Source organism: Camelus bactrianus, chromosome 24, assembly GCF_048773025.1.
Source record: "Camelus bactrianus isolate YW-2024 breed Bactrian camel chromosome 24, ASM4877302v1, whole genome shotgun sequence".
In the NCBI taxonomy this organism is placed as follows: Eukaryota; Metazoa; Chordata; class Mammalia; order Artiodactyla; family Camelidae; genus Camelus; species Camelus bactrianus.
This window is the reverse complement of record NC_133562.1, coordinates 16,739,279-16,758,286: the sequence shown is the minus strand read 5'-3', so window position 1 is coordinate 16,758,286 and position 19,008 is coordinate 16,739,279. Positions and strand designations below refer to the sequence as shown.

The following is a 19,008-nucleotide window of genomic DNA, read 5'->3' as shown; positions in this document are numbered from 1 at the left end:
CTGAACTCAGGTGACATGACAGGAAGCTCAGCGCTACTGGAGAACGCCTATAGTTAAAGCTGATCTGTGTCCGAACTATTCCACTTGCCAGGCAAGTGGCTTGGAGTTGCAACAGACTGGGATTCCTAGAGCTGGAGAGGAAGGTTCAGAGGAAGGGCAGGGCTGGCCCGGCACTTGGGCTGCACGGCACAGAGTCTTAGGAGATTGAATGACAGCGTCCAGACCAAAGTTCGAGTAGGGTACCAGACTAGATGAAGGAGCAAGCCAGAGAGAGAGAGGCATGAGGCTCCAGCAGGGTATCTGAGGACACCAGATCAAGGCTGTGAGGTTACAGGGGCAGGCGGGAGGCAGAACGCTACCAGGGCCCTGGTCTGACAACCAGCTAATTGGAGAGCGACATGTAACCAGCTGACTTACTTGGCAGTGAACATGCCTTAAGGCACATGCACTGTGCAAAGATCAAATCACTGGATACCCTAACTTTGAATGCTGAGGAGCCCTAGACTTGCAGATCTGACTATTCTGGTTTCGGGAGAGTGAGCTTTGGAAAGGGACTAAGTTATCCCAAGAGAAGCTGGGGAAATCTGACCGTTCCTTGCTGGACCTCCCTCACCAGTCAAATACATAGCAAACCTCGTAGCAGGTCTCAGGAAGTGTCATGGTTAAAAGAAAATGCTGGAGAAGATGTAGGAAACTTTGGTCCTTTACAACTGGTTTGAATCTTTACAATCTGGCAGCTGAAGATGTATTGAGGCCACATTTCCTGTTATCTGCTTTTACTATTTGGCTTGCAACAGAATGCTTTTAATGCACGTCTCCTCTTGAATTTTGGTGTGGGCCTGTAAATATCAGAAGTTGACGGTGAAGGGGACAGGGGCACTGTAGTGGAGTAAGTCATTAGATAGTCTTGGCTTCCAGTTTCATATCTTAACTCCACTAAGATGTAAATGATGGTCTGCTCATTTTAATTCGTAATACAAAGAAGCTATTGAGCTGTAGGAATGTTTTCGTGTTCTCGTATCAGAGCCAAATGAGCAAAACATTAAATAATAGTACTAGTTGAAATGGTTTCCAAATCAGAAAACGTCACATTTCACTATAATTTTCTCATTCTGATTCCTATTTATATTTTCGGTGGAGGCCGAGTTGTGGTAGTCATAGCAATTCCTTTTTTTTTTTTTTTTAACACAAAACTCGGATACTTTGATTTTTATTATTTGTACCTCACAGCAAGCCAAGATCTATTCCAGATCTAAATATTTTGTTAAGTAACCAGAACAGATCTTTTAATCTTTGCTTCATTACCCTTAATGTCTTTAGAGCCCTGAATTACAGGATTTCTTAGAATTCTCTTTTGATGGAGCAGGAAATAGTCCCATGAACAGGGTCGTCTGAAGACGGTGAAAGTCTGTGAGTCCCGGTTACCCACCATTCGTCCTTTGCCGCCTCTTCAGCGGCTCTGGGGCCACTGGGTGTTTCCATCATGGCTGCGCACAGGTGGTCCTGGCTTAAAGACCAAAGTCTTGCAAGTTATTCCCTCTCAAGAGCCTCCCTTCATGAGAGTGGCTTAGGCTGCAAGGGAGAAATTCATTTAAGTTACCTCTGATTTAAGATTACACATACATGTGACATCAATAAAACTGACTAACCAGATTTCGGGAAAAAAAAAAAAAAACAAACCTGGTGGGTGGTTCTGGATTCGAGGAAGCAGATATTTGTGGACTTTAGCTAATGGTCCTTGGTTCTTTCCTGAGTGTCTGCTTTCTTCTTTCGCTCCTCCCATCTTCTTTCTGTTTCGGAGCAACTGCTTACGTATAACATCGGTTGGCATGATTCTTCCCCTGGGCTCCCTTCACTGTACAGCCTTTTAAACTCTCGTTCTCACGGCTAAGGTCCTCAGTCTTTAATACAACTGAGGGGGAGGGGAGGGCAGGGGACTCTCTGACTTGCCTAGCTCATAGGATGTGTGGTCACTGGCAAACCACAGATTGACTGCTCCTGGGGGACCTGGAGTCTGGACCATCAGCTGTGTCTGGGAGGGGGCAGGATTCCGTGGAATAACGTATTGCTGTTGGGCTGTTCCTGCAGGGGTGATGGGAGCCGTGGGCAGCATGGAAATGTCTAGTCCCAGGGCAGTGGTAGCATAATTTCTACATTACCTCCCTCTCGGGGCTAGCAAAACCAAAATTAGTAATGCTAGGTACTATTTATTAAGTATCTACTATGTGTAAGGTACTTTATACATGTTGTTTATTCTTCAGAACAACTTTGCCGGGGAGGTTTAATCTGCATATTCAGATGAGGAAATGGAGGCCAAGAAACGACGTGCAGTTTGCTTAAAATCACAGCTAGAAGTGGTGTGGCTGGGATTTGACTCCAGGTCAGAGCATTTTCAAACTTACTCTCTTTTTCCTCTACTTGGTTACTGGTGAAACTATTTTGCAACCTGTAAAGCGTTTTATAGATACAGTTAAGATTTTTATTAAAATATTATCCCCCTTTTCCCTGCAGACTTATGGTTGGACTTGGTCCACTGACAGACAGTGTATTTCCTATCTCCAAGATGACTTGGAGGGTTATGGGAGTGTGTAACTGCCAACAGTTTCAAATTTATAATCTACACTGAAAATTGTCCTATCAGTAAATTGCCAAGGATAATTAAAAAAACAGAAACTCACAAGTCAGATCTTACAGTGCTTCCAGGGAAAACCGTGACCCTGCCCACGGGTCTCCTCCCATCTACACGAGGGGTGGGGTGGCCTCCTCTTTAGACACGTGTCCTGGCCAGGCTCCTCAGCCTGCAGCTTGAGAGCTCCCCACACCCACATGTGCTGTTAGGAAGGGAACTGGGTCTTGATCAGTAACATTTGGTCCCAGAGCTGCCCTTTAGTACCGGTCAGGTCACAGGAGGTCACACTCTGCCCTGTCCTTCAGTGTCTCCCTCGGCCTACACTGCGGGGAGCAGTGTCTCAGTGTTCCTCTGGATATTCTGCTCTGTCCTGGGGTGAAGCCCCGAGCCCCAGGAGCTCTTTCCATGCAGACAGTTTTGGTTCCTGGTAGATGAGTTTTTACTGTGCTGTGTCTTGGCATTATGACTAATAGGAACGGGCCAGTTAGACTGGTACTGTATTTGCTGTGATCTTTTAATTTCTTAAGAGGAAATATCTCTCTGCCCTAAGTATCTGTACCCCTGAGCAACTGAATTGTGTTCAGCTTATGGGCAATTTACACTGAGTAGTGATTACTTCCTCTCTATTGGCAATAAGGAAGCTCAGAGGTAATTTTTGCCCCTGGGTCCTAGTAAAGTCTAGAAGACCTTAGAGTATTTGTGAGGCTACTGACATACCGCCAGCTTCATCGTCCCCTCCTTCCTACTTCCCCTTAGTGCTGGTTTCCTCACTTATATGTAAGATACTGCTTCAAAACTATGTAAACTGCTTCAGTTTGCTTTTTTTGGACTGAGGCGGGTATGGTGCAGAATGCCTCTTTCTTCCGAGTAACTGAGGGCTAGTGATGTGATATTTTAGGAGTACGAAGTCACTACTGACTGCTGCCTTGTGCCCCTGGTTGGTGCTCAGCTTTGAAAAGAATTAAATTGGAGGAGGAAAAAACACTCTTTCCTACCCCCTGCTCTTTTTTAGCTTAAAAGTTTGAGTATTTCTGAGGTAGTATTAGCAGCTTTCTTGGATGTTATGTTTTACATTTAGAGGCTGTGTTAGGTGATTTTTCCCTCTATTTCTCTTGGAGAGACAGTTGAGTCAACATTTGAACATATACACCTTTTTAAAAATTTCTTCTCTAATTTCTAAAGGCTCATTTAAATTGTCAGATTTGACCAAAACATTTTAGTGAATAAGACAAATGTATCTTAAAAAATGTTAAAGTTATAATATACAGGTAACCTTCAAGACCAAAAGGAATACCATTGTGTAAAAATATGAGGGATGTTTGCTACACAGAAAGAAATGTGTACTTAACTTTTCAAAATTTTCTGAAAAAGAATATACTTAGGTACTGGACTAGTTTCTAATGAAGATTATGAATTCAAAGGTACATTAATATGCTATTGCCCTTTGAAAGCAATTTATACCGTCTTGATAAAATAGTTACAAAATGCCACAAGAAACCTGTTTCAAGAAGTTAAAACTTAGGAAGCTAAAAAGTTCAACATTCTCTGTCAGTGGAAAGAGAGAAAAAGGCATTCAGCAACTTAGCTCCAGCTGCGCCTTCCAGTTTTGTTACAGCCCTAAACCCAGCACGGGAGGAGGCAAGGCCTCAGCAAATGCATCTTGTGTGTGAGTCCTACCGATACACCGCGTGGGGTCCAGGCCAGAGCTTGAGGGAGGGGTCTGCCCGGGCAGCCTTGTGATCTGAAGTCCTGGGCCCACCCGAGGGTCCTCCAGGGCTCGGTGGATTTTAAGCTTTGCCTTCTGTTAAGCAGTAAAGCCAGAGCTCTTCCGATGAAAGACGAATGTCTCTTATGAGCTCCCAGTTCAGCAAAACGAGTTGTTAGACATCCAGGGAGGCGCTCTGCTCTTACTGGTGCTGGTTGGCATCACTGTGTTCGTGCTCAGAAGTTGGGGGTTCACAGTGGCTGTGTTCTAGCAGTTAAGAGGAGGACTAAGAAAATGAGACCAGTCAGCAATGAAGTTGTGTGTTTAATTTTAGAGAACTGGCATCTTGTAACTCGAATTTAGTTGTAAGTACGTGATCTTTTCCAACCCTTCCCTCTGGACTCGTGGGCCTACCCATAATACCAGTAGGGACATCTCACATTTTTATAGATGATCTCAGATTGAATAAAATGGAGTCAACATGTTATTTCACCCCTTCTGAACCGTTTGTGGTGTGTTTAGAGCCCACCCGTGTGCCTTTTAAGTAAGATGAATCACGTGTATTCTTGACGCTTGTGCACAAATGTCTGTGTATAAGGTCGTGTTTAAAAGCCTAGGCTTGGTGAGTTAAGTGGAAACACACGCGTGCCCATCCCAGGGAGTGGCTGTTGTTTTCCTGCGTCTCTGCTTTTAAAAGAAAAGGGCCTAAAGGCAAGTGAATGGAAAACTGTTGCCAAAGGTCAATATAGAAACAAAACTGGCCTCTAGGTGGTGCTTGTAAGCAGGTTCAGGAAGGCTGGCAGCCCTCGGGGTGAAAGGGGACGACTGGCTGAACCTCAGTAGCCCGCAGGCCCCGGGGCAGTCTTCCAGACTGACATCACTTGGTCTGCAGGACCTGCAGGTGGGTGCTGGGCCACTTCTCATACCTTGCTTTCCTTCAGCTATTCCTTTAAGGTTTGTATTCCATGTGTGTCTGTAAACCTCACTGTTAGTTCAAGTCAGCAAACCAGAGGGGGAAATACACTTAATCAAAGAGCCTCTGCCAGTCATAGGTCATTTTGCCACAAAGCTTCACTTCACAACATCTGTCTGCGTCTCCCAGTTTCCTATTCGTCCCGCCCTTGTCTTGTCCAGATGGTGCAGGCAGACCTGCAGGAGCGAGGCCTTTGTTTGCTTGCAAGCGGAATGTTTCCTAAGGGAATGGTTTATTCTTATTTATTTTTGATAAAAAGAAAGTTATGTAGAGTTTTTAAAAGGTATTACAGCTGCTGCATTTGACATCAGATACTAACCTGTAATTCCCGTTAAAACATTTGCCATCAATAAAAAGACTCCCCCACCACTGTGTAATTCTTAATAAAATGTGGGACCGATGTGTGAATCCACGTAATAGCCTGTTCATAGACACAAGCTCACTCAAGAGGAAACTGTTAGCATAAAAATGTAAGAATCTATAGATCCAGGCCGATTTCAACATATACTTTTTTTTTATTAAATATGTAAAAAGATAAACGCAAGTCAAGTTATTCACATATTCAGAGACAAAAAACTATTCTACCATGCGACAGTAGGTGGGTAATGTAAAATGAATGTGATACATCTGGATAAGACTTTTTCATCTATTATGTCATTACTTATCTATATTTATAATTAACAATACATATGTTTACATTCCTTTCAGTTTACATTTAATATATAACAAAAGCTTTATGGTGTACTATTTAGTAAAAGTAATTTGAATGCATATTAAACCTTAACGGAATAATGGAAATACTCACCAGGGAAGGGAGGAGTTCATGGTTCCCTTCTGGAGTTTACTTCTCTTGGGTCAGGGTGTGTCTTTTGTCTTTTCTTTTTCTGCTTTTCTGCTCAGAAAGACAACGGGCTCTCTTTACCCCCTGCTTCAATCACTTCCTACCTGATAGGAGCAGTGTGAGTGCTATAACCAGTCGCAGCGGGTGGGAAGGGGAGACTAAGGACCAAGTCTGGCTTCGGAGAGGGAGGAGCAGAGCACACAGCAAGGGATGCTTCTCGGACGTGGGGCCACGGAGGAAGGCGTGCCCTGGAAGCTGAGATGAGCGAATGATCGGGTACAGCCACCAGGGAGAATGGAGCGGCCCTGGGAGATGAGAGATGGTCTGCACAGAAGCTGGGGTACAGCTCAACGGGACTAAGAAACATAGCTGTCAAAGACTCCCCAGAGCATCAGTGATGTCCCATGTGATGCACACAGTGGAAGATATTTCAGATAGGGACAGGGAAAGAAATAGATAGCTCTTCTCTAAATAAATGGTCTGCCCCAAGACTCCGGGAAGGAGAAGGAAGTATGACGATTGGGGAAAGTTATCTTTGCAAGATATCTGGCCAGTAGGTTTATAGCCGAGAAAGTTGGAGATCTGGGGAGGAACGGAGGGGCTGAGTGTCGCTGGTGAGGCTTATGCACGTTACACAGTAATCACGTGCACCCACATGATGGGAGTCTGGGTGGTGAGCCACCTGGCACCGGGTGCTCTGACCTGACCAGGGCAAGCAGAGAACATCCTGGGAACCACTGAAGTGTCACCTGCAAGGAATTACTTACTGTGCCTCTTTACAAGAGCTATCTGAGAAGAAGGAAACCCAGTTTTGTGCAACAGGCCTGGGGGGAACGTGCCGTCAAGCACGATGCTGCGTATATAGCACAACCACTCCCTGTAACCAGGTGTGGGAGGACGTCAAGGCCGAGAGCCAGGCTTTCCAGCCTGAGAGGAACGAGCTGCCGCTGTAGCGCAGAGTAAGCAGGAGAGAGAAGAAAGGGAAACCAAACACCACGGAACCTCTGTCCAATTCTGCACAGTGTCTTGTAATAACCTCAAAAATACAAGCGATCTTTTTCACATGTAACTCAATAAATACCACTTTGCCGCAAAATGATTCATTCTGAGAAGACTTCTTTTGGTGGAAAGCTTCCATGCTAGAATTTAGAATTAGTATTTCATCAGTTAATAAAGAAATGTCAAAGCTTTATGATACATAATTCAGAAATTTATTTTAAGCTTTTCAGTCAAGAGAGTGGGGTGGGCACACTTGTTTATTGTTTTTTGCTGCACCTGCTAAGTCAAATAACAAGTGAAAGAAAACCTAAAGTTAGAAACCAAGTGAAAAGAATGATCTGTCAAAGGGGGAAAAAGGCAAAGATTTAGAAAGATGCTAAGAAAATGTGCAAATATTAGTTAAAAAAATAAGGAATGCTTTTAATTCATTAATGTTTCCTCTGTTTATGAATTGCCACGGTTTAGCACAGGTCAGTGACAAGGAGGTCCACGGTATTAAAGAGGGGAAATTCCTTAACTCCAGACGGCATTGGGAGTCAGATTTTTCTGTGCTGTCATTCCAGTGTCAACACCAGACTTCAGAACCAGGAGTCTCCCTTGGGCTGATGATCCTATTTGTAAGGTCTGCAAACCCTGAAGTCAATCTTTAGTAGGAATTCCCTCACGTGGATGACAGGACTGGGGCTGAAACCCACACAAGGAGGCAGGAGGACCTGTACCCCTGCAGACCCCCTCTGACTGCAGACAACAGATGACAGCTTTTGGGGAGATTGGCTGCCCACCAAAGAGGACCCTGAGAAAGAAAACAGCATGAGAACCTGTGTGTGTAGGAGGTGGCAAGCAGTTAGAGGGCCAAGTTGAGATGGTGTTTTCCTTGAGTGAATGTCTTTCAAAACTAACAACATACCGTGTGGTTGTCTAACGTGCTGATGTATGACCACTGCTGAGCCCTGAAGTCCTACTTTAGATTCCTTTCTTTTCCCCCTTTAGTTTGTGAGTAGAGGGAGAAACTGACTGTGTGTTTTTCCCCATGAAACAAGTCACTGTCATTATGGCTTTCATATCAAGTATCTCTTTCCCTTTGTTCCAATTTATTATTTGACCAAATTTATGTTCAGAGGTTAGACTTGCAAACATCAAAGCACCACAAATGTGTGTGATATCTAGTGACACTGGGTTGAGAAATGCCAATATAAATACCATATATCAAATTACCATTGTTTCACACCAGGATAAAAAGGAGGGGGGTGGGGGGTGGGGGGAGTTATTCTGGAAAGAAATGCAAAGAACAGAACCAATCTCAAGCAGCCAAGTGGTGAAGTTGAAGGTATGTGACCCCGTGATGTCTCAGGGAGGCCGCCCCATGGCGCTGCTAGTGTGTCTTGGCAAAGAAAGGGGGACCAAGCGCAGTGGCTGGCACGGGCGCCGGTGCGTTGATGTAACGGCAGACGGGGAACAACTGGTTTCTGATGAGCTCGAGGCCACACGTGTTCCAATTCTCCAGAAGAGAAGTTCCCACCCAAACGGAGGTGTGGAGAGCTGCCGAGACGGTTCAGTACTCTTCCTGCTGCTGGGGCTGCTGTTCGTGGACTTGTTCCTCTGCCTCGGGCTCCTCCGGGTGGCCCTCCTGCGGGGCAGGGGGAGAGGTTTCAGCTCAGTCTACTGCTGGAGGCCCTGCAGTGTCCCCCCCCCCCCCGTCCCTGCACAGCACCACATCTCCAGGCTGTGGAGAGCGTGGGTTTAGTCACGCGAGTGCCTTGCCGAGGCGCACACAGGCATGCCTTCGCTTCCCCGCTCCAGCAAAGAGCAGCTCATTCTAGAGCACAGCCAGCAGGCTCTATGCACTGCGTTTTCCTTCTAGCCATTTTGGAAGGACATCTCACAGAACATGTTCCATACTTTCCCACCCTCTGTAAAACAGCAAACCAAACGTAAGGACTCCAGAGCTTCATGACAGCCACGAGCGAGCCTGCTGTGACCCAGGCCCTGCGGTGTGACCCATGGCTTCCTGTTTCCTGCCCCGCTGTCCTCACCTGGTACACGTCTACTTGAAGTAGACCCTTTGCCATAAGCTGTTACTCACTGATGCAGAGAAGCAGCTCGTTAGAGCGGTCAGCTAAGCAAAGGACAATAACCCCATTTCCAGGCTGCCCCCAGCAGCTGGCTTCAACACGGGAGCTCAAGGACTTCGGGACTTCGATTTTGAGTACGTAAGGCCTTCTTTGCTTACTTTCTGATGGTTGAGGTGTTCCTCTGCTTGGCTCCAAATGACCTATTTACTCATTTGCCTATAACCCAGGGAAGCACATCACGAACACCAACTCCGGGGAACACCCACCCTGGCCAGCCACTGCTGCGCGTTCTTTAATTTCTGGATCTCACAAAAATACTTTAGTACCCAAGCAGAGAGAGGGTGGCTAGTCAGTACGGCGACTGCTCACTCCAGAATGCACGGTGCTTTTGTGATGCAGTTGGGAGTGTACGCTGGACCTACAGATGCGCCGTGTCTTCTCGCACTTTGCACGCCCACTCCTGTCTGGCCCCATTCTCTTTAGCCTAGGACGCACCTGTCAAGGTCTAACTCAAATACGGCAGGATCATCACCCCAGACCCAAGGATTCTCCCTTTCCCTTCTCCTGCAGCACTCTGCTTCTTCCTTGCTGTGCAGCTCTGACTTACAATCTTGTCTGTCTCCAACTGTGTGGCCTCATCCTCTGTGTCCTACCTCGTGTCCCGTACAACTCAGTGCATGTGTATCCAGAGCGAGACCTCAGACTGGGTGCAAGAATGCACGACCGAGACTACCAGTCAGTCAGCCAAGGTTGCGGGCCACTTGTCTTCTGAGAGGCAGTATAGGGTCAAGGTTATAAGCATGGACCTAGAGTTCATACCCCAGCTCCATTACTTACAAGCGGCATATGTAACTTAACTGCTCTGCACCTCAGTTTTCTCAGCTGTAAAATGGGGGATAGAATGGGTACTTCTGTGTCCATTTAACAATTTTCAGTGAGTGTCACTGATCAGTGAATCAGTGGAATCACTGAATAATTCAACAGAGGACTCTGAGTTAAAACAGTGAAGTACCTGGAACAGTGTTTGGCACATAACATAAGTGAGCTGTGAGTGTTGTTTCTTGATGAGATTACTTCTAGAATATATTCCAATCAGTTAACAAGATTTTTAAAAAGTAATCTTTTCTATGGCCACAGTGGAAAGTGACATTGTATTGAAGATGCAGGTTCAAATCTAGTGCTGCCCCTTACTAGACTGGTGTCAGGAAGCATGTTACTTAATAAATGTTAGCTCTCCCCAGGTGGTGACCACACCCTACCGTCACACCCAGAACTGCACCTCTGAAACGTGCAGGCCCAAATCCTACTCTCTGCCCACATCATACTAGGACCCCTTGCTCCTTAATTCCTTAACCACAATGTCTTCTGACCTCAGAGACCCGAGCAAACTTCCCAGGTTACCAGTGGACTGTTAATGCTTGGGGTGCAAATTACGGCACTCTGAAAGGCCAGCAGGACACACTGTAACCCAGGCAGCTGTTACGTGTCACCACCAAGAGCTGCCAGCCCACAGTGCCCTGTAGGTCCTCACGCACAGACAATCTTTCTCTTATGCCTCGTGCAGGAGCGAAGAACTCAAACGCACATGCCAGGGGGAGGCCAGGTGAAGTCTAGGCCAAATGTGTGACTAATGCACCGGGACACCGAGACCTACTTAATGAATTCTAGTATTTGCACATCAGTCCATCACAGCTCCCTAAATGTTCAGCTGTGAGTGACTGCTCTGGAGCTCCTTATTCTCATGATGATCATTAGGAGGAGGAGCACGTTGGAAGACAGAACTGAAGGCTCCAGGCCACTGCGGGAGGAAAACAGGGGCAAAGGAGGGAGAAGCGGTTCCCGGGAGGCTCCCAGCCCCCGTGGCGCCCACCTTCCCACGTAACAGGCTCCCACCGCTCACACCAGCGCAGAGCGCGGGCTGTTCTCTCCTCCCGGCTCTGGTCCTGCTGTTTCCTCTGCCTGAAAAAAGGCTCCCCCGGTCTCAGCTCTGTAACTGTCCACATTCCTAGCCATCTTTCAACATCCAACACGAATGTCAGCTTCTCTGCGAAGCTCTTGCCTGTCCCTCCAGGCTGTCTTGATGTGCTCCCCACACACGTTTATTTCTGTCTGTATTATCGCATGCATCACAAGCTGACGTATTCCAGTTACTGGTGGCCCCGTCGGTCCCTCACTGGGGCCGCAAGCTCTTCTAAGGCTGGAACTGCGTCTGCTTTCTATATACCCGATGCTGCGTCCAATGACAGAAACACAGGCGGCATCCGAAAGATGTGGGTTGACTAGGGGAGGATCTCAAGGTCATTTGACAGTGGCTTCTGTGACAAGACCTCGGGAAACAAGTGCCTATCAGCAGGTGTCCCTCAGCCAACAAGACCCACAGAGCAGCGGCTAATCAATGACCAAGTCCGGGCGCCTGTGCCCCAAGTTAAGTATTAATGGAAAAGATGATGAGAATCCTAGAGAGAGGCATGGGACATCTAGCTGGCCACCTGCTCTGGAAACTTCCTTTTGGTTTCTACAATTGCACAGCGAACTGCCTCTGTTTACTTCCACACTCAAAACTCTCATCTGGATTTCTACACCTTCCAGGACTGTTTGACTATAAGAAACAAAGAGCAGCCGTCACAAAATATAAAGACTGAGGGAGAAGGTCTCTCCAGCAAATACCTCCACCTGAAGTGTCAGTGCCAGGGCCGTCTGGGTTTAGCTGAAGAACAGGCACTCAGTCCAGCCTTTGATTCCTCAGCACCTCGCCCACCTCCAGGAGGGAGGCAGCCAGAAATCTCTACCTCTCAGATGTGCACAGAAGTCATACCCACGGCATCATGAATAAAGTACTGACGTTTGTCCCCCAGACACCATGCACGTCATAGCTGCACATCCACCCAGCACTTGTGTGTGAATGACCTGAAAACAGGACAGTGTCGGGGTCAAGCACGGGGGTGGGTGGGGGAGGAGGCTCCGAGAGCTTGGGAAGTAGGTGCAACGGCATAGCAACCTCTGAGCATGTTTTTGTAAAGTGATGCCTTCCCTGGGCACGGTGAGAAGCCTGTAAAAGGCTCACTCCCTCAGCGGTAGAACCTGGGCAAGCTGGGAGGCTGCCACAGAAGCAGGACTCGTGCTCGGGGAGGGAGGCACACGCCTGAGGGCTCTAAGGCGTCTAGGATGATTCCTTGAACCTCTAGGAAGAGAAGAGAAAGCAGAGTAGGCTAGCTCTTCCGGAGCCTCTCTGGTCCACCCCTGTGAGAAGGTCGTGTGCGCGCATGCGGAGGATGGAGGCTGCCCCGCGGTGTCCAGACACACGGCAGTCTTCCCCTTCTCTCGATGTAGAAACCAGAGTTTTAGACAATGGGAACTGTCACACTCTAAACAAGGACGCTTGGCATAGTCCAGCTTATTCACTATAGAAAACTCAGCACAGCCTGATGTGTTTCAGAGTTGTCCAGACACGGAGTTGCACTGGAAGGTATCCTGGAACTAGAAAAATTAAGGCAGCAACTGCAGTAGATTTGTCCTGCTAACACACGTGTTGATTGTGTTAAGTCTGTTTTCTCTTCCAGATTCCAGCTGCCTGGTTACTGTCCCTAAATCTCTTCTTGGATTTTGCATACCCCTTAGCATACACCCAGAGGTGACGCCACTGCCTCCTCCTCCTCGCTACGTTTCTGTTTGATGAGATCAGCATGGTGCCAGCAAGAACAACAAAGGTGGGTTTTGAGATGCTACCAGCCAGAAGAAAAATGGAGGTTCTTGGAGGATGCCAAATTAAACAGATGAATGCCCAGAGACAGAGGGCAGGACACTTACTTTTAAAGGTGTCAAACAACAAAATGAGATGAAGGGAGTTATCAGAAGACCCAGGTAGGAATTTGACTACATCCATCCTCACACAGAACACATGCAACTCAATATTGTTAATTAGATAAAGTCTATCCTGCAGTTACCCCCAAGTGGTACCACCTTTATTTTTCCCTTCCTCATGGCACCCAATATACTGAGAAGCAGGGAACACAGTCCTTAAGATTTTGGGCTCTGAGTTAGAGAAACCTGGGCAGTGAGGTAGTGATGGAGCTTATTAAGGACATGTTATTGGGCAAGTAATTTTATCTATAAAATGGAGATAAGTAACAGTACTCACACCACGAAGGGATGTGGTGAGAAATGTATCTGGAACAGGAATGTAATATCCAGCACATGCTAAACGCTCAGCAAACATTAGCCATTACTACTAGTATGTTCCCCATGTAAACAGGGAACAGGCTCAGGCTTGGGGAAGGGCACAAACTCAGGACTAGGAGTTCAGATGCAAATTTGCTGCTCATTCACTTGGGAATGTTATTTAACCCCTCTGCTGCCTTATTTCTCTCGTCTGTAAAATGGGATAATACCCATGTCAACCTGATAGGATTCTCCAGAGAAATTAAAGGAGCTGATGATCATAAAGCCCTCCCCCCTCGTCTCCCATCTCAAGAGTCTGAGGAAAGGACCTGCTAAACCCATGACTCAATGACTGATGATGCTCTGAAGTATTACTTCCTTTTGGGGTGTCTGCATTAAGCGCCCCTACACTGCCAGAATGGCTCTCTGCATCCAGACCGCAGCAAGCTGGTGCTGGGGGTGGTGGCGATACAAACGGTAGAGCAGAAGCTGAGAGCAGTCATCCTAGGAGACGACCCTGCAGTCTCACCCGGGAGGCAGGAGCTCTTGTTTAAGCACAGCCCTACCTGCCATTCGCCAGGAATTCAGTGGCCCTGCCAACCCTTAACTTGGAGTCCACCTGACGGTGCTCCCACACAAGGACTCCCTTCCTGGGACAAGACCCGGCTTGAGGTTAGAATCAGAAGGCTTTTCCTCTCACTGGCAGCGCAGGGCTGGGAATATTCCGTCCTGCAAGCCTCCTTGCTCCCGGGAGTGGGCGGGTCCTGGACAGGACACAGCCCTGTGCACTCGGGTTCACGGCACTGCTCCGACCTCAGCGGACTTAGCCTTCATCAGACAGGCTTGCAAAGAGAAGAACCATGATTCACGTAGCACGTGACAGACGACAAAGCACTCTCTACGTACAGAGTGTCATATAAATGCCACTTCAGGTGGTGCAGATACACCACAAACCAACCTTTGATTTCTTCCATCCGATCTGAAAATATTGAGAGTGGTATTTGGGACCATCTCTAGAACCTGACCAGGCGGATTCCCAGGGCTTCAAGATCTACAGTCTGAGCTAACCAAGAAAGAGGATTTAAAATTATGTATGTATCCAGGGCAAATGAAAAAGGTGGTGGAGAGTCCCCAAACTCCAGTTTCAGAAGATTTCAGAGCTAGGATTTTAATCTTACGTGGGGCAAACATCTGCCCGGTATTCAGTGGGAAAAGGACTCAAAGCCAACTTGCTCAAGGCTTGTTACATTCAGTGGAAATACCAACACACATGCCGCTCAACCACGAGCCCTCAGATGCCCCGCAGGCCTCCCAGTCACACAGACCACACCCTTGCAGCAGCCTCCACCGGGCAGGAGAGCCGCCTGCAGCCTGGCCCGTGCTCCCTGACCTTCCACGGCGCGGCCCTCTGGTGGGTGAAGCCCGGTCAGGCCCTCCCTCCGTGTCTGGGGACCCGGGGTGACCTGCCTTGCCTCTGCCATTTATCCTGCCCCTCCCCCCTCCCTTGCTTCTTGAGACTTGTTCCTCTGCCACTCCCCAGATGGAGCCACCTCCTGGGTCCCCCCCCTTGGCACACTCAAGCCTGGTCATGCCTGGGTAGCAACCCCGGTGGGCACGGCAGCCCCACCAAGGAGGCCTTCGAGAAGTATTTTTCAACAAAAGTCTGTCCCACAGTGTGGCTCTGTGCTGGCGCTGAGTAACCAAGACAACCAGCTATGAAGTAAAAACAGACAGTTGTGGGACTTACGGGGCTGAGCAAAGCATCTAGGATCATTTCTCCTTTAACCACAGTCTGATCTTGCACGAAGAAGCCAGAATCCTTACACATGTTCTTACTGCTCAAGGAGGTGCAAACCACTGGAGATTTGGCTGTGTACACCTGTTTTTCTCAAAGTCCCCCAATTCCACCCCCACTTCCCCCGCCACAGTCACCCACCCATCTCTTCCCAGATTTATGGATGCAAGTCCCATAAGCATGGGCCAGTGGACCACGAGGATAATGATGTTCGTTCCTCCGGGAACATCAGAAGCACTGGCCGAGCTGTACTTCTCACTCAGTTCCCAGGGCGGTATCCGAGGGCACGGCCTCACCACGCTTTGACCAAGAGCATCACTTTAGAACCTAAGAGCTGAGGACTCTGCTCACACTTACGTGCTCTTCCGAAGCGTAGAGGACTTCCATTAGTCGCTGCACGAGGTCGTCGTTCTCCTGCCCGTGCTCCTGGCAGAGTAGCTCAATCTCTCTCAACTTTCCGAAGTAGAAATCCCTTTCCTTTTCCACGCCTTCAAGGGCAAGTTTTAATGAATGTACCTGTAGGGGAGCAAAGGTGCAAGAGAAAACCTCAAAAATACAGCATAAGAAGTAAGTGACCAACCGTGCCTGTGTAGAAAGACCCGAAACGGAAAGACAGAAACGTGAAAAGAACCGATGTGCAAGTCTGGGGAGAAACACAGGCTGCTGCTGCTGCTGCTGGCGCCGGAGCCTGGGCCAGATGTCCACCGTCAGCAGCACCCAAGTCCCCCCTCAGCAGCTGAGTGTTTGTAACAGAGGCTCAGGGGTTGTTCCACCCAGGCTCCGAGTCCACTCACGTGGGCTGGGGCACATCTTCTCCTAACTTGTTCATCCCCTGCAGGGCGGGGAGATGAGAAGGGGGAGCGGGGTGGGGAGAGGCTGGCACCGTGGTTCCCTTAGCTGTGCTGTGAGGACCCTCCTTTCTTCACATCACTTGCATTAAGAGCCGTCCTCAGGTCTGGACCCCTTTGTAGATGTCCCTGAGCCAAACCAGACAAATGCTTCTACTCAGAGACTGGGTCGTGGCTGCACAGGGAAAACTGGGCAAGACTAAAAGCCAGCTGAGTGGATCCACATTAACGCCTCCGGTTCTGGCTTCGAGTACATCACAGGAAAGGTGGGGAGATGTGGGCGCTCCAGTCCCTCACCACACAGCCCTCACTCCCTTTCTTCTCCCTTGATGCTGCTTCAGGGGCCTCCCGGGGTGATGCAGCACCTCATGGTGGTTACAGAGCTGGTGCTTGTGAAGGGAGGGGAGGGACGGGTGAGGCTGAGTCGGACAGAGCCATCACCCGGGCCGAAGGAACACCGAAAGGCGTGTGGACAGATCTGGTCTCAGATCCCAGACTGCCACGCTCCCACTGGCACGGCAGCAGCACACAGGCCCAAACCATCCCCTCTTCCTGCTGTCCGAGAACACCTTGAGTTTTTTTTTTTTTTTTTTAACCCTTTGAGCATTTATATGTATGCAGAGAGTATCTTTAAATTAAGTCTTTCATGATCCTCGTGAGGTGAAATCTCTTTCAGTATACTAAAAATCACCCTTAACAGAATTTTTAGAAATTACATTTGGAATAGAAAATTTCCTTCTCTCCAGTAACTTGGGGCCTTTCCACATGTTATTTGTGTGGCATTACTGGTTCATTCAAACATGTACTGAGCACACACAGTGTCCATCTCCTTGTGCACCTAGCAAACGTGTATCCATCTGGTGAGACTCAAGGACAAGGCTCTTCCTCAGAGTTAACCTCAGTGATGCCCTCACTTAACTGCTTACAAAGCAAAGGAGGATCAGTTGCTAACTTTTAAGTATTACTTCTGATAATACTATGGCTCGGATATTTGTAAAAACTGAAGGCGAATAGTAGCCTGAAATCCAGAGAAAAGAAAACTCCCTTTATTCTAGAGCCCCCTCCCCAGACTTGACCACAGAATCCATCTCAAGCCTGTGCTGGTGACAGCAGATGAGTCCATGGCAGTTCAAGTGTCTGGTGTCTGTCAGCTCCCCCTGTATCAGGCAAGAAGGGTCTCTAGGTGCTCTGACCCACAGAAGCCAGGTGTGTCTGCCTCTGCAGTGCTGTGGGCCTTACACTGAACAAAGAGCTGAGGGTCTGTAGAAATACCCAGCCCCAGTCAGTCTGGGCTGCTGTCCTAGTCGCGTCAGGTAATAGACACGCAGCTATAACATTCCCCAGTAAAAACCAACAGGAGCTAAATCATATGACGAAAGATCATTTGGCAAATGGGATTCCTTTCTCACAGTCCCACTCCGATGCTTCGGGCTCCTTCACAGGTCACAGTAAGAGCCTAAGCGCTGGAGGGGATATGGAGGGTGGACCCTTGAGAAAAGTCAAGGGCAAGTTGTCTTCTCCCAATTCCCCACTGCTCAGCTGTCCACACACTGCAGCCTTCCAGTCCGAGCCACAGACTGTCCGCGGGGGCTAACCACGGCCCAGTCTCCACCTCCCAACCCCGTGGTCCCTGATCGCAGCAGTGACCACCCCGCCTGCTTGCTGACCCACTCCCCAGAAACAGTTCCTAACTGTTTCAGTCATGTCTTTTCCTCCCCTGTGTCTTTTGATTAATTTCTGTCATTGAAACTGTCTAGCACAGTGGTGCTTTCATAGCACGTCAGGGGAGCCTGCCCGAGGAAAGGCATGAGGCCAAGTGAATGGGAATTCTTCACGTTTACAGTGCTTGTCACTTTCTCTATTACGGCTGTAATTCACTCTCGGGCCAGGGCGTTTTCACTCAGCCCACCCTTGTCCTCGTGTCCTCAGTTCCGATACAGTGGTGCCCGTGTGGCTACCCACCAGCTTCAGAGGGGCGCCTGCAGGCTTCAGGGACAGAAGGGAGGAAGCACTAACGTCACCTTCCCTCTGGGACACAGGGAGGTGCAGGCCCCCTCCCCCATGTGAATGTGTCAGGGGCGGCCGGGAGAGTGAGGCTGTTGAAGTCATGAAGGAATTACAACCAGAAGGAGGAAGACCATTGGAATGTGCTTCTATCTTTTCAGTCTTCTCCAGGGTGCTGTTCTGGACTGTAGGACAATTTAGCTGAAGCATCACAGAGGGCTGGGTCCTGAGGGGATGGATGGCTGTATGTGTGACTCAAGAGCTAACGGGAGCCTAGAGCCCCAAGGAGAGGAGGTGGGGCTGGTGGGCAAGGCTGTAAGGGAGGGCGGGGCAGGAAGGGTCTCAAGGTTCCCATGTGGTTCTGCTTTGGGTTGGTGGGTGGGGAACCTGGGTGTGGTAGGGGCAGATGAAGATGAAGAAATATGAGATAATGAAGATATCCAAAGAATTTGAGTTCCTAAGGAAAAAAGGTTTATAAATCCAAAGTACCCTGGACCCGTGCCTGAGGCACGTTAGGTCTACCCTGACTCGCTGGGAGCCTCAGGCGTGTGGCCCAAGGCTGCCTTTTTCCTTAGAAGAACTTACTACTGGAAATTGTATAAGGGCTCCAGCAGAGAACCGGCAGGGAATGAGAGCAGTCCACAGTTTCTAAATCAAAGTCCTACCCACCGGATGACTTACAGTTTTACTTCTTTCGTGAAAGTGTTCCAGGTTGTAAAGAAACACCCCCGTTAAGCAACTGCTTGCTTTCAGACCAGATTCTTGTTTGCAAATATACAATTAGCTCAAAAACTGTTCCCAGACTCTTGCTGGCTCATCAAGAATCAGATTAATCACTGGGATTGGCCGGGTGAGTGGCTGGGAACAGCCTGAGGACCTGGAATGTAAAGGCTGCCCTCCCAGGGTGGGAGGGGCCAGGATAAAACTCTCCTCCCAACTCAGGGGGAGGAGGGGCGGCTTCTTATTACTTCTAAACTCTGTATA

General features: G+C 48.5%; 1 protein-coding gene and 1 long non-coding RNA gene across 4 annotated transcripts in view; one reads left to right on the top strand and one right to left on the bottom strand.

The window, feature by feature from the left end:
* LOC105062800 (uncharacterized) overlaps positions 1 to 19,008 on the top strand; it is a 64,375-nt gene that overhangs the window by 42,430 nt on the left and 2,937 nt on the right. The window contains exon 3 of the long non-coding RNA XR_012502048.1: positions 12,780 to 12,926. This is a non-coding gene — a long non-coding RNA (uncharacterized LOC105062800). The remainder of the gene's footprint in view (positions 1 to 12,779; positions 12,927 to 19,008) is intronic.
* Positions 8,557 to 19,008, bottom strand: part of MAPRE2 (microtubule associated protein RP/EB family member 2) — a 137,450-nt gene continuing 126,998 nt past the window's right edge. For all 3 annotated transcript variants that reach the window (XM_010947189.3, XM_010947188.3, XM_010947187.3), the window contains 2 exons: positions 15,530 to 15,688; positions 8,557 to 8,774 (listed from right to left, as the gene is read on the bottom strand). In XM_010947189.3, the coding sequence (XP_010945491.1) occupies positions 8,700 to 8,774; positions 15,530 to 15,688 (234 nt within the window). In that variant the 3' untranslated portion in view covers positions 8,557 to 8,699. The remainder of the gene's footprint in view (positions 8,775 to 15,529; positions 15,689 to 19,008) is intronic.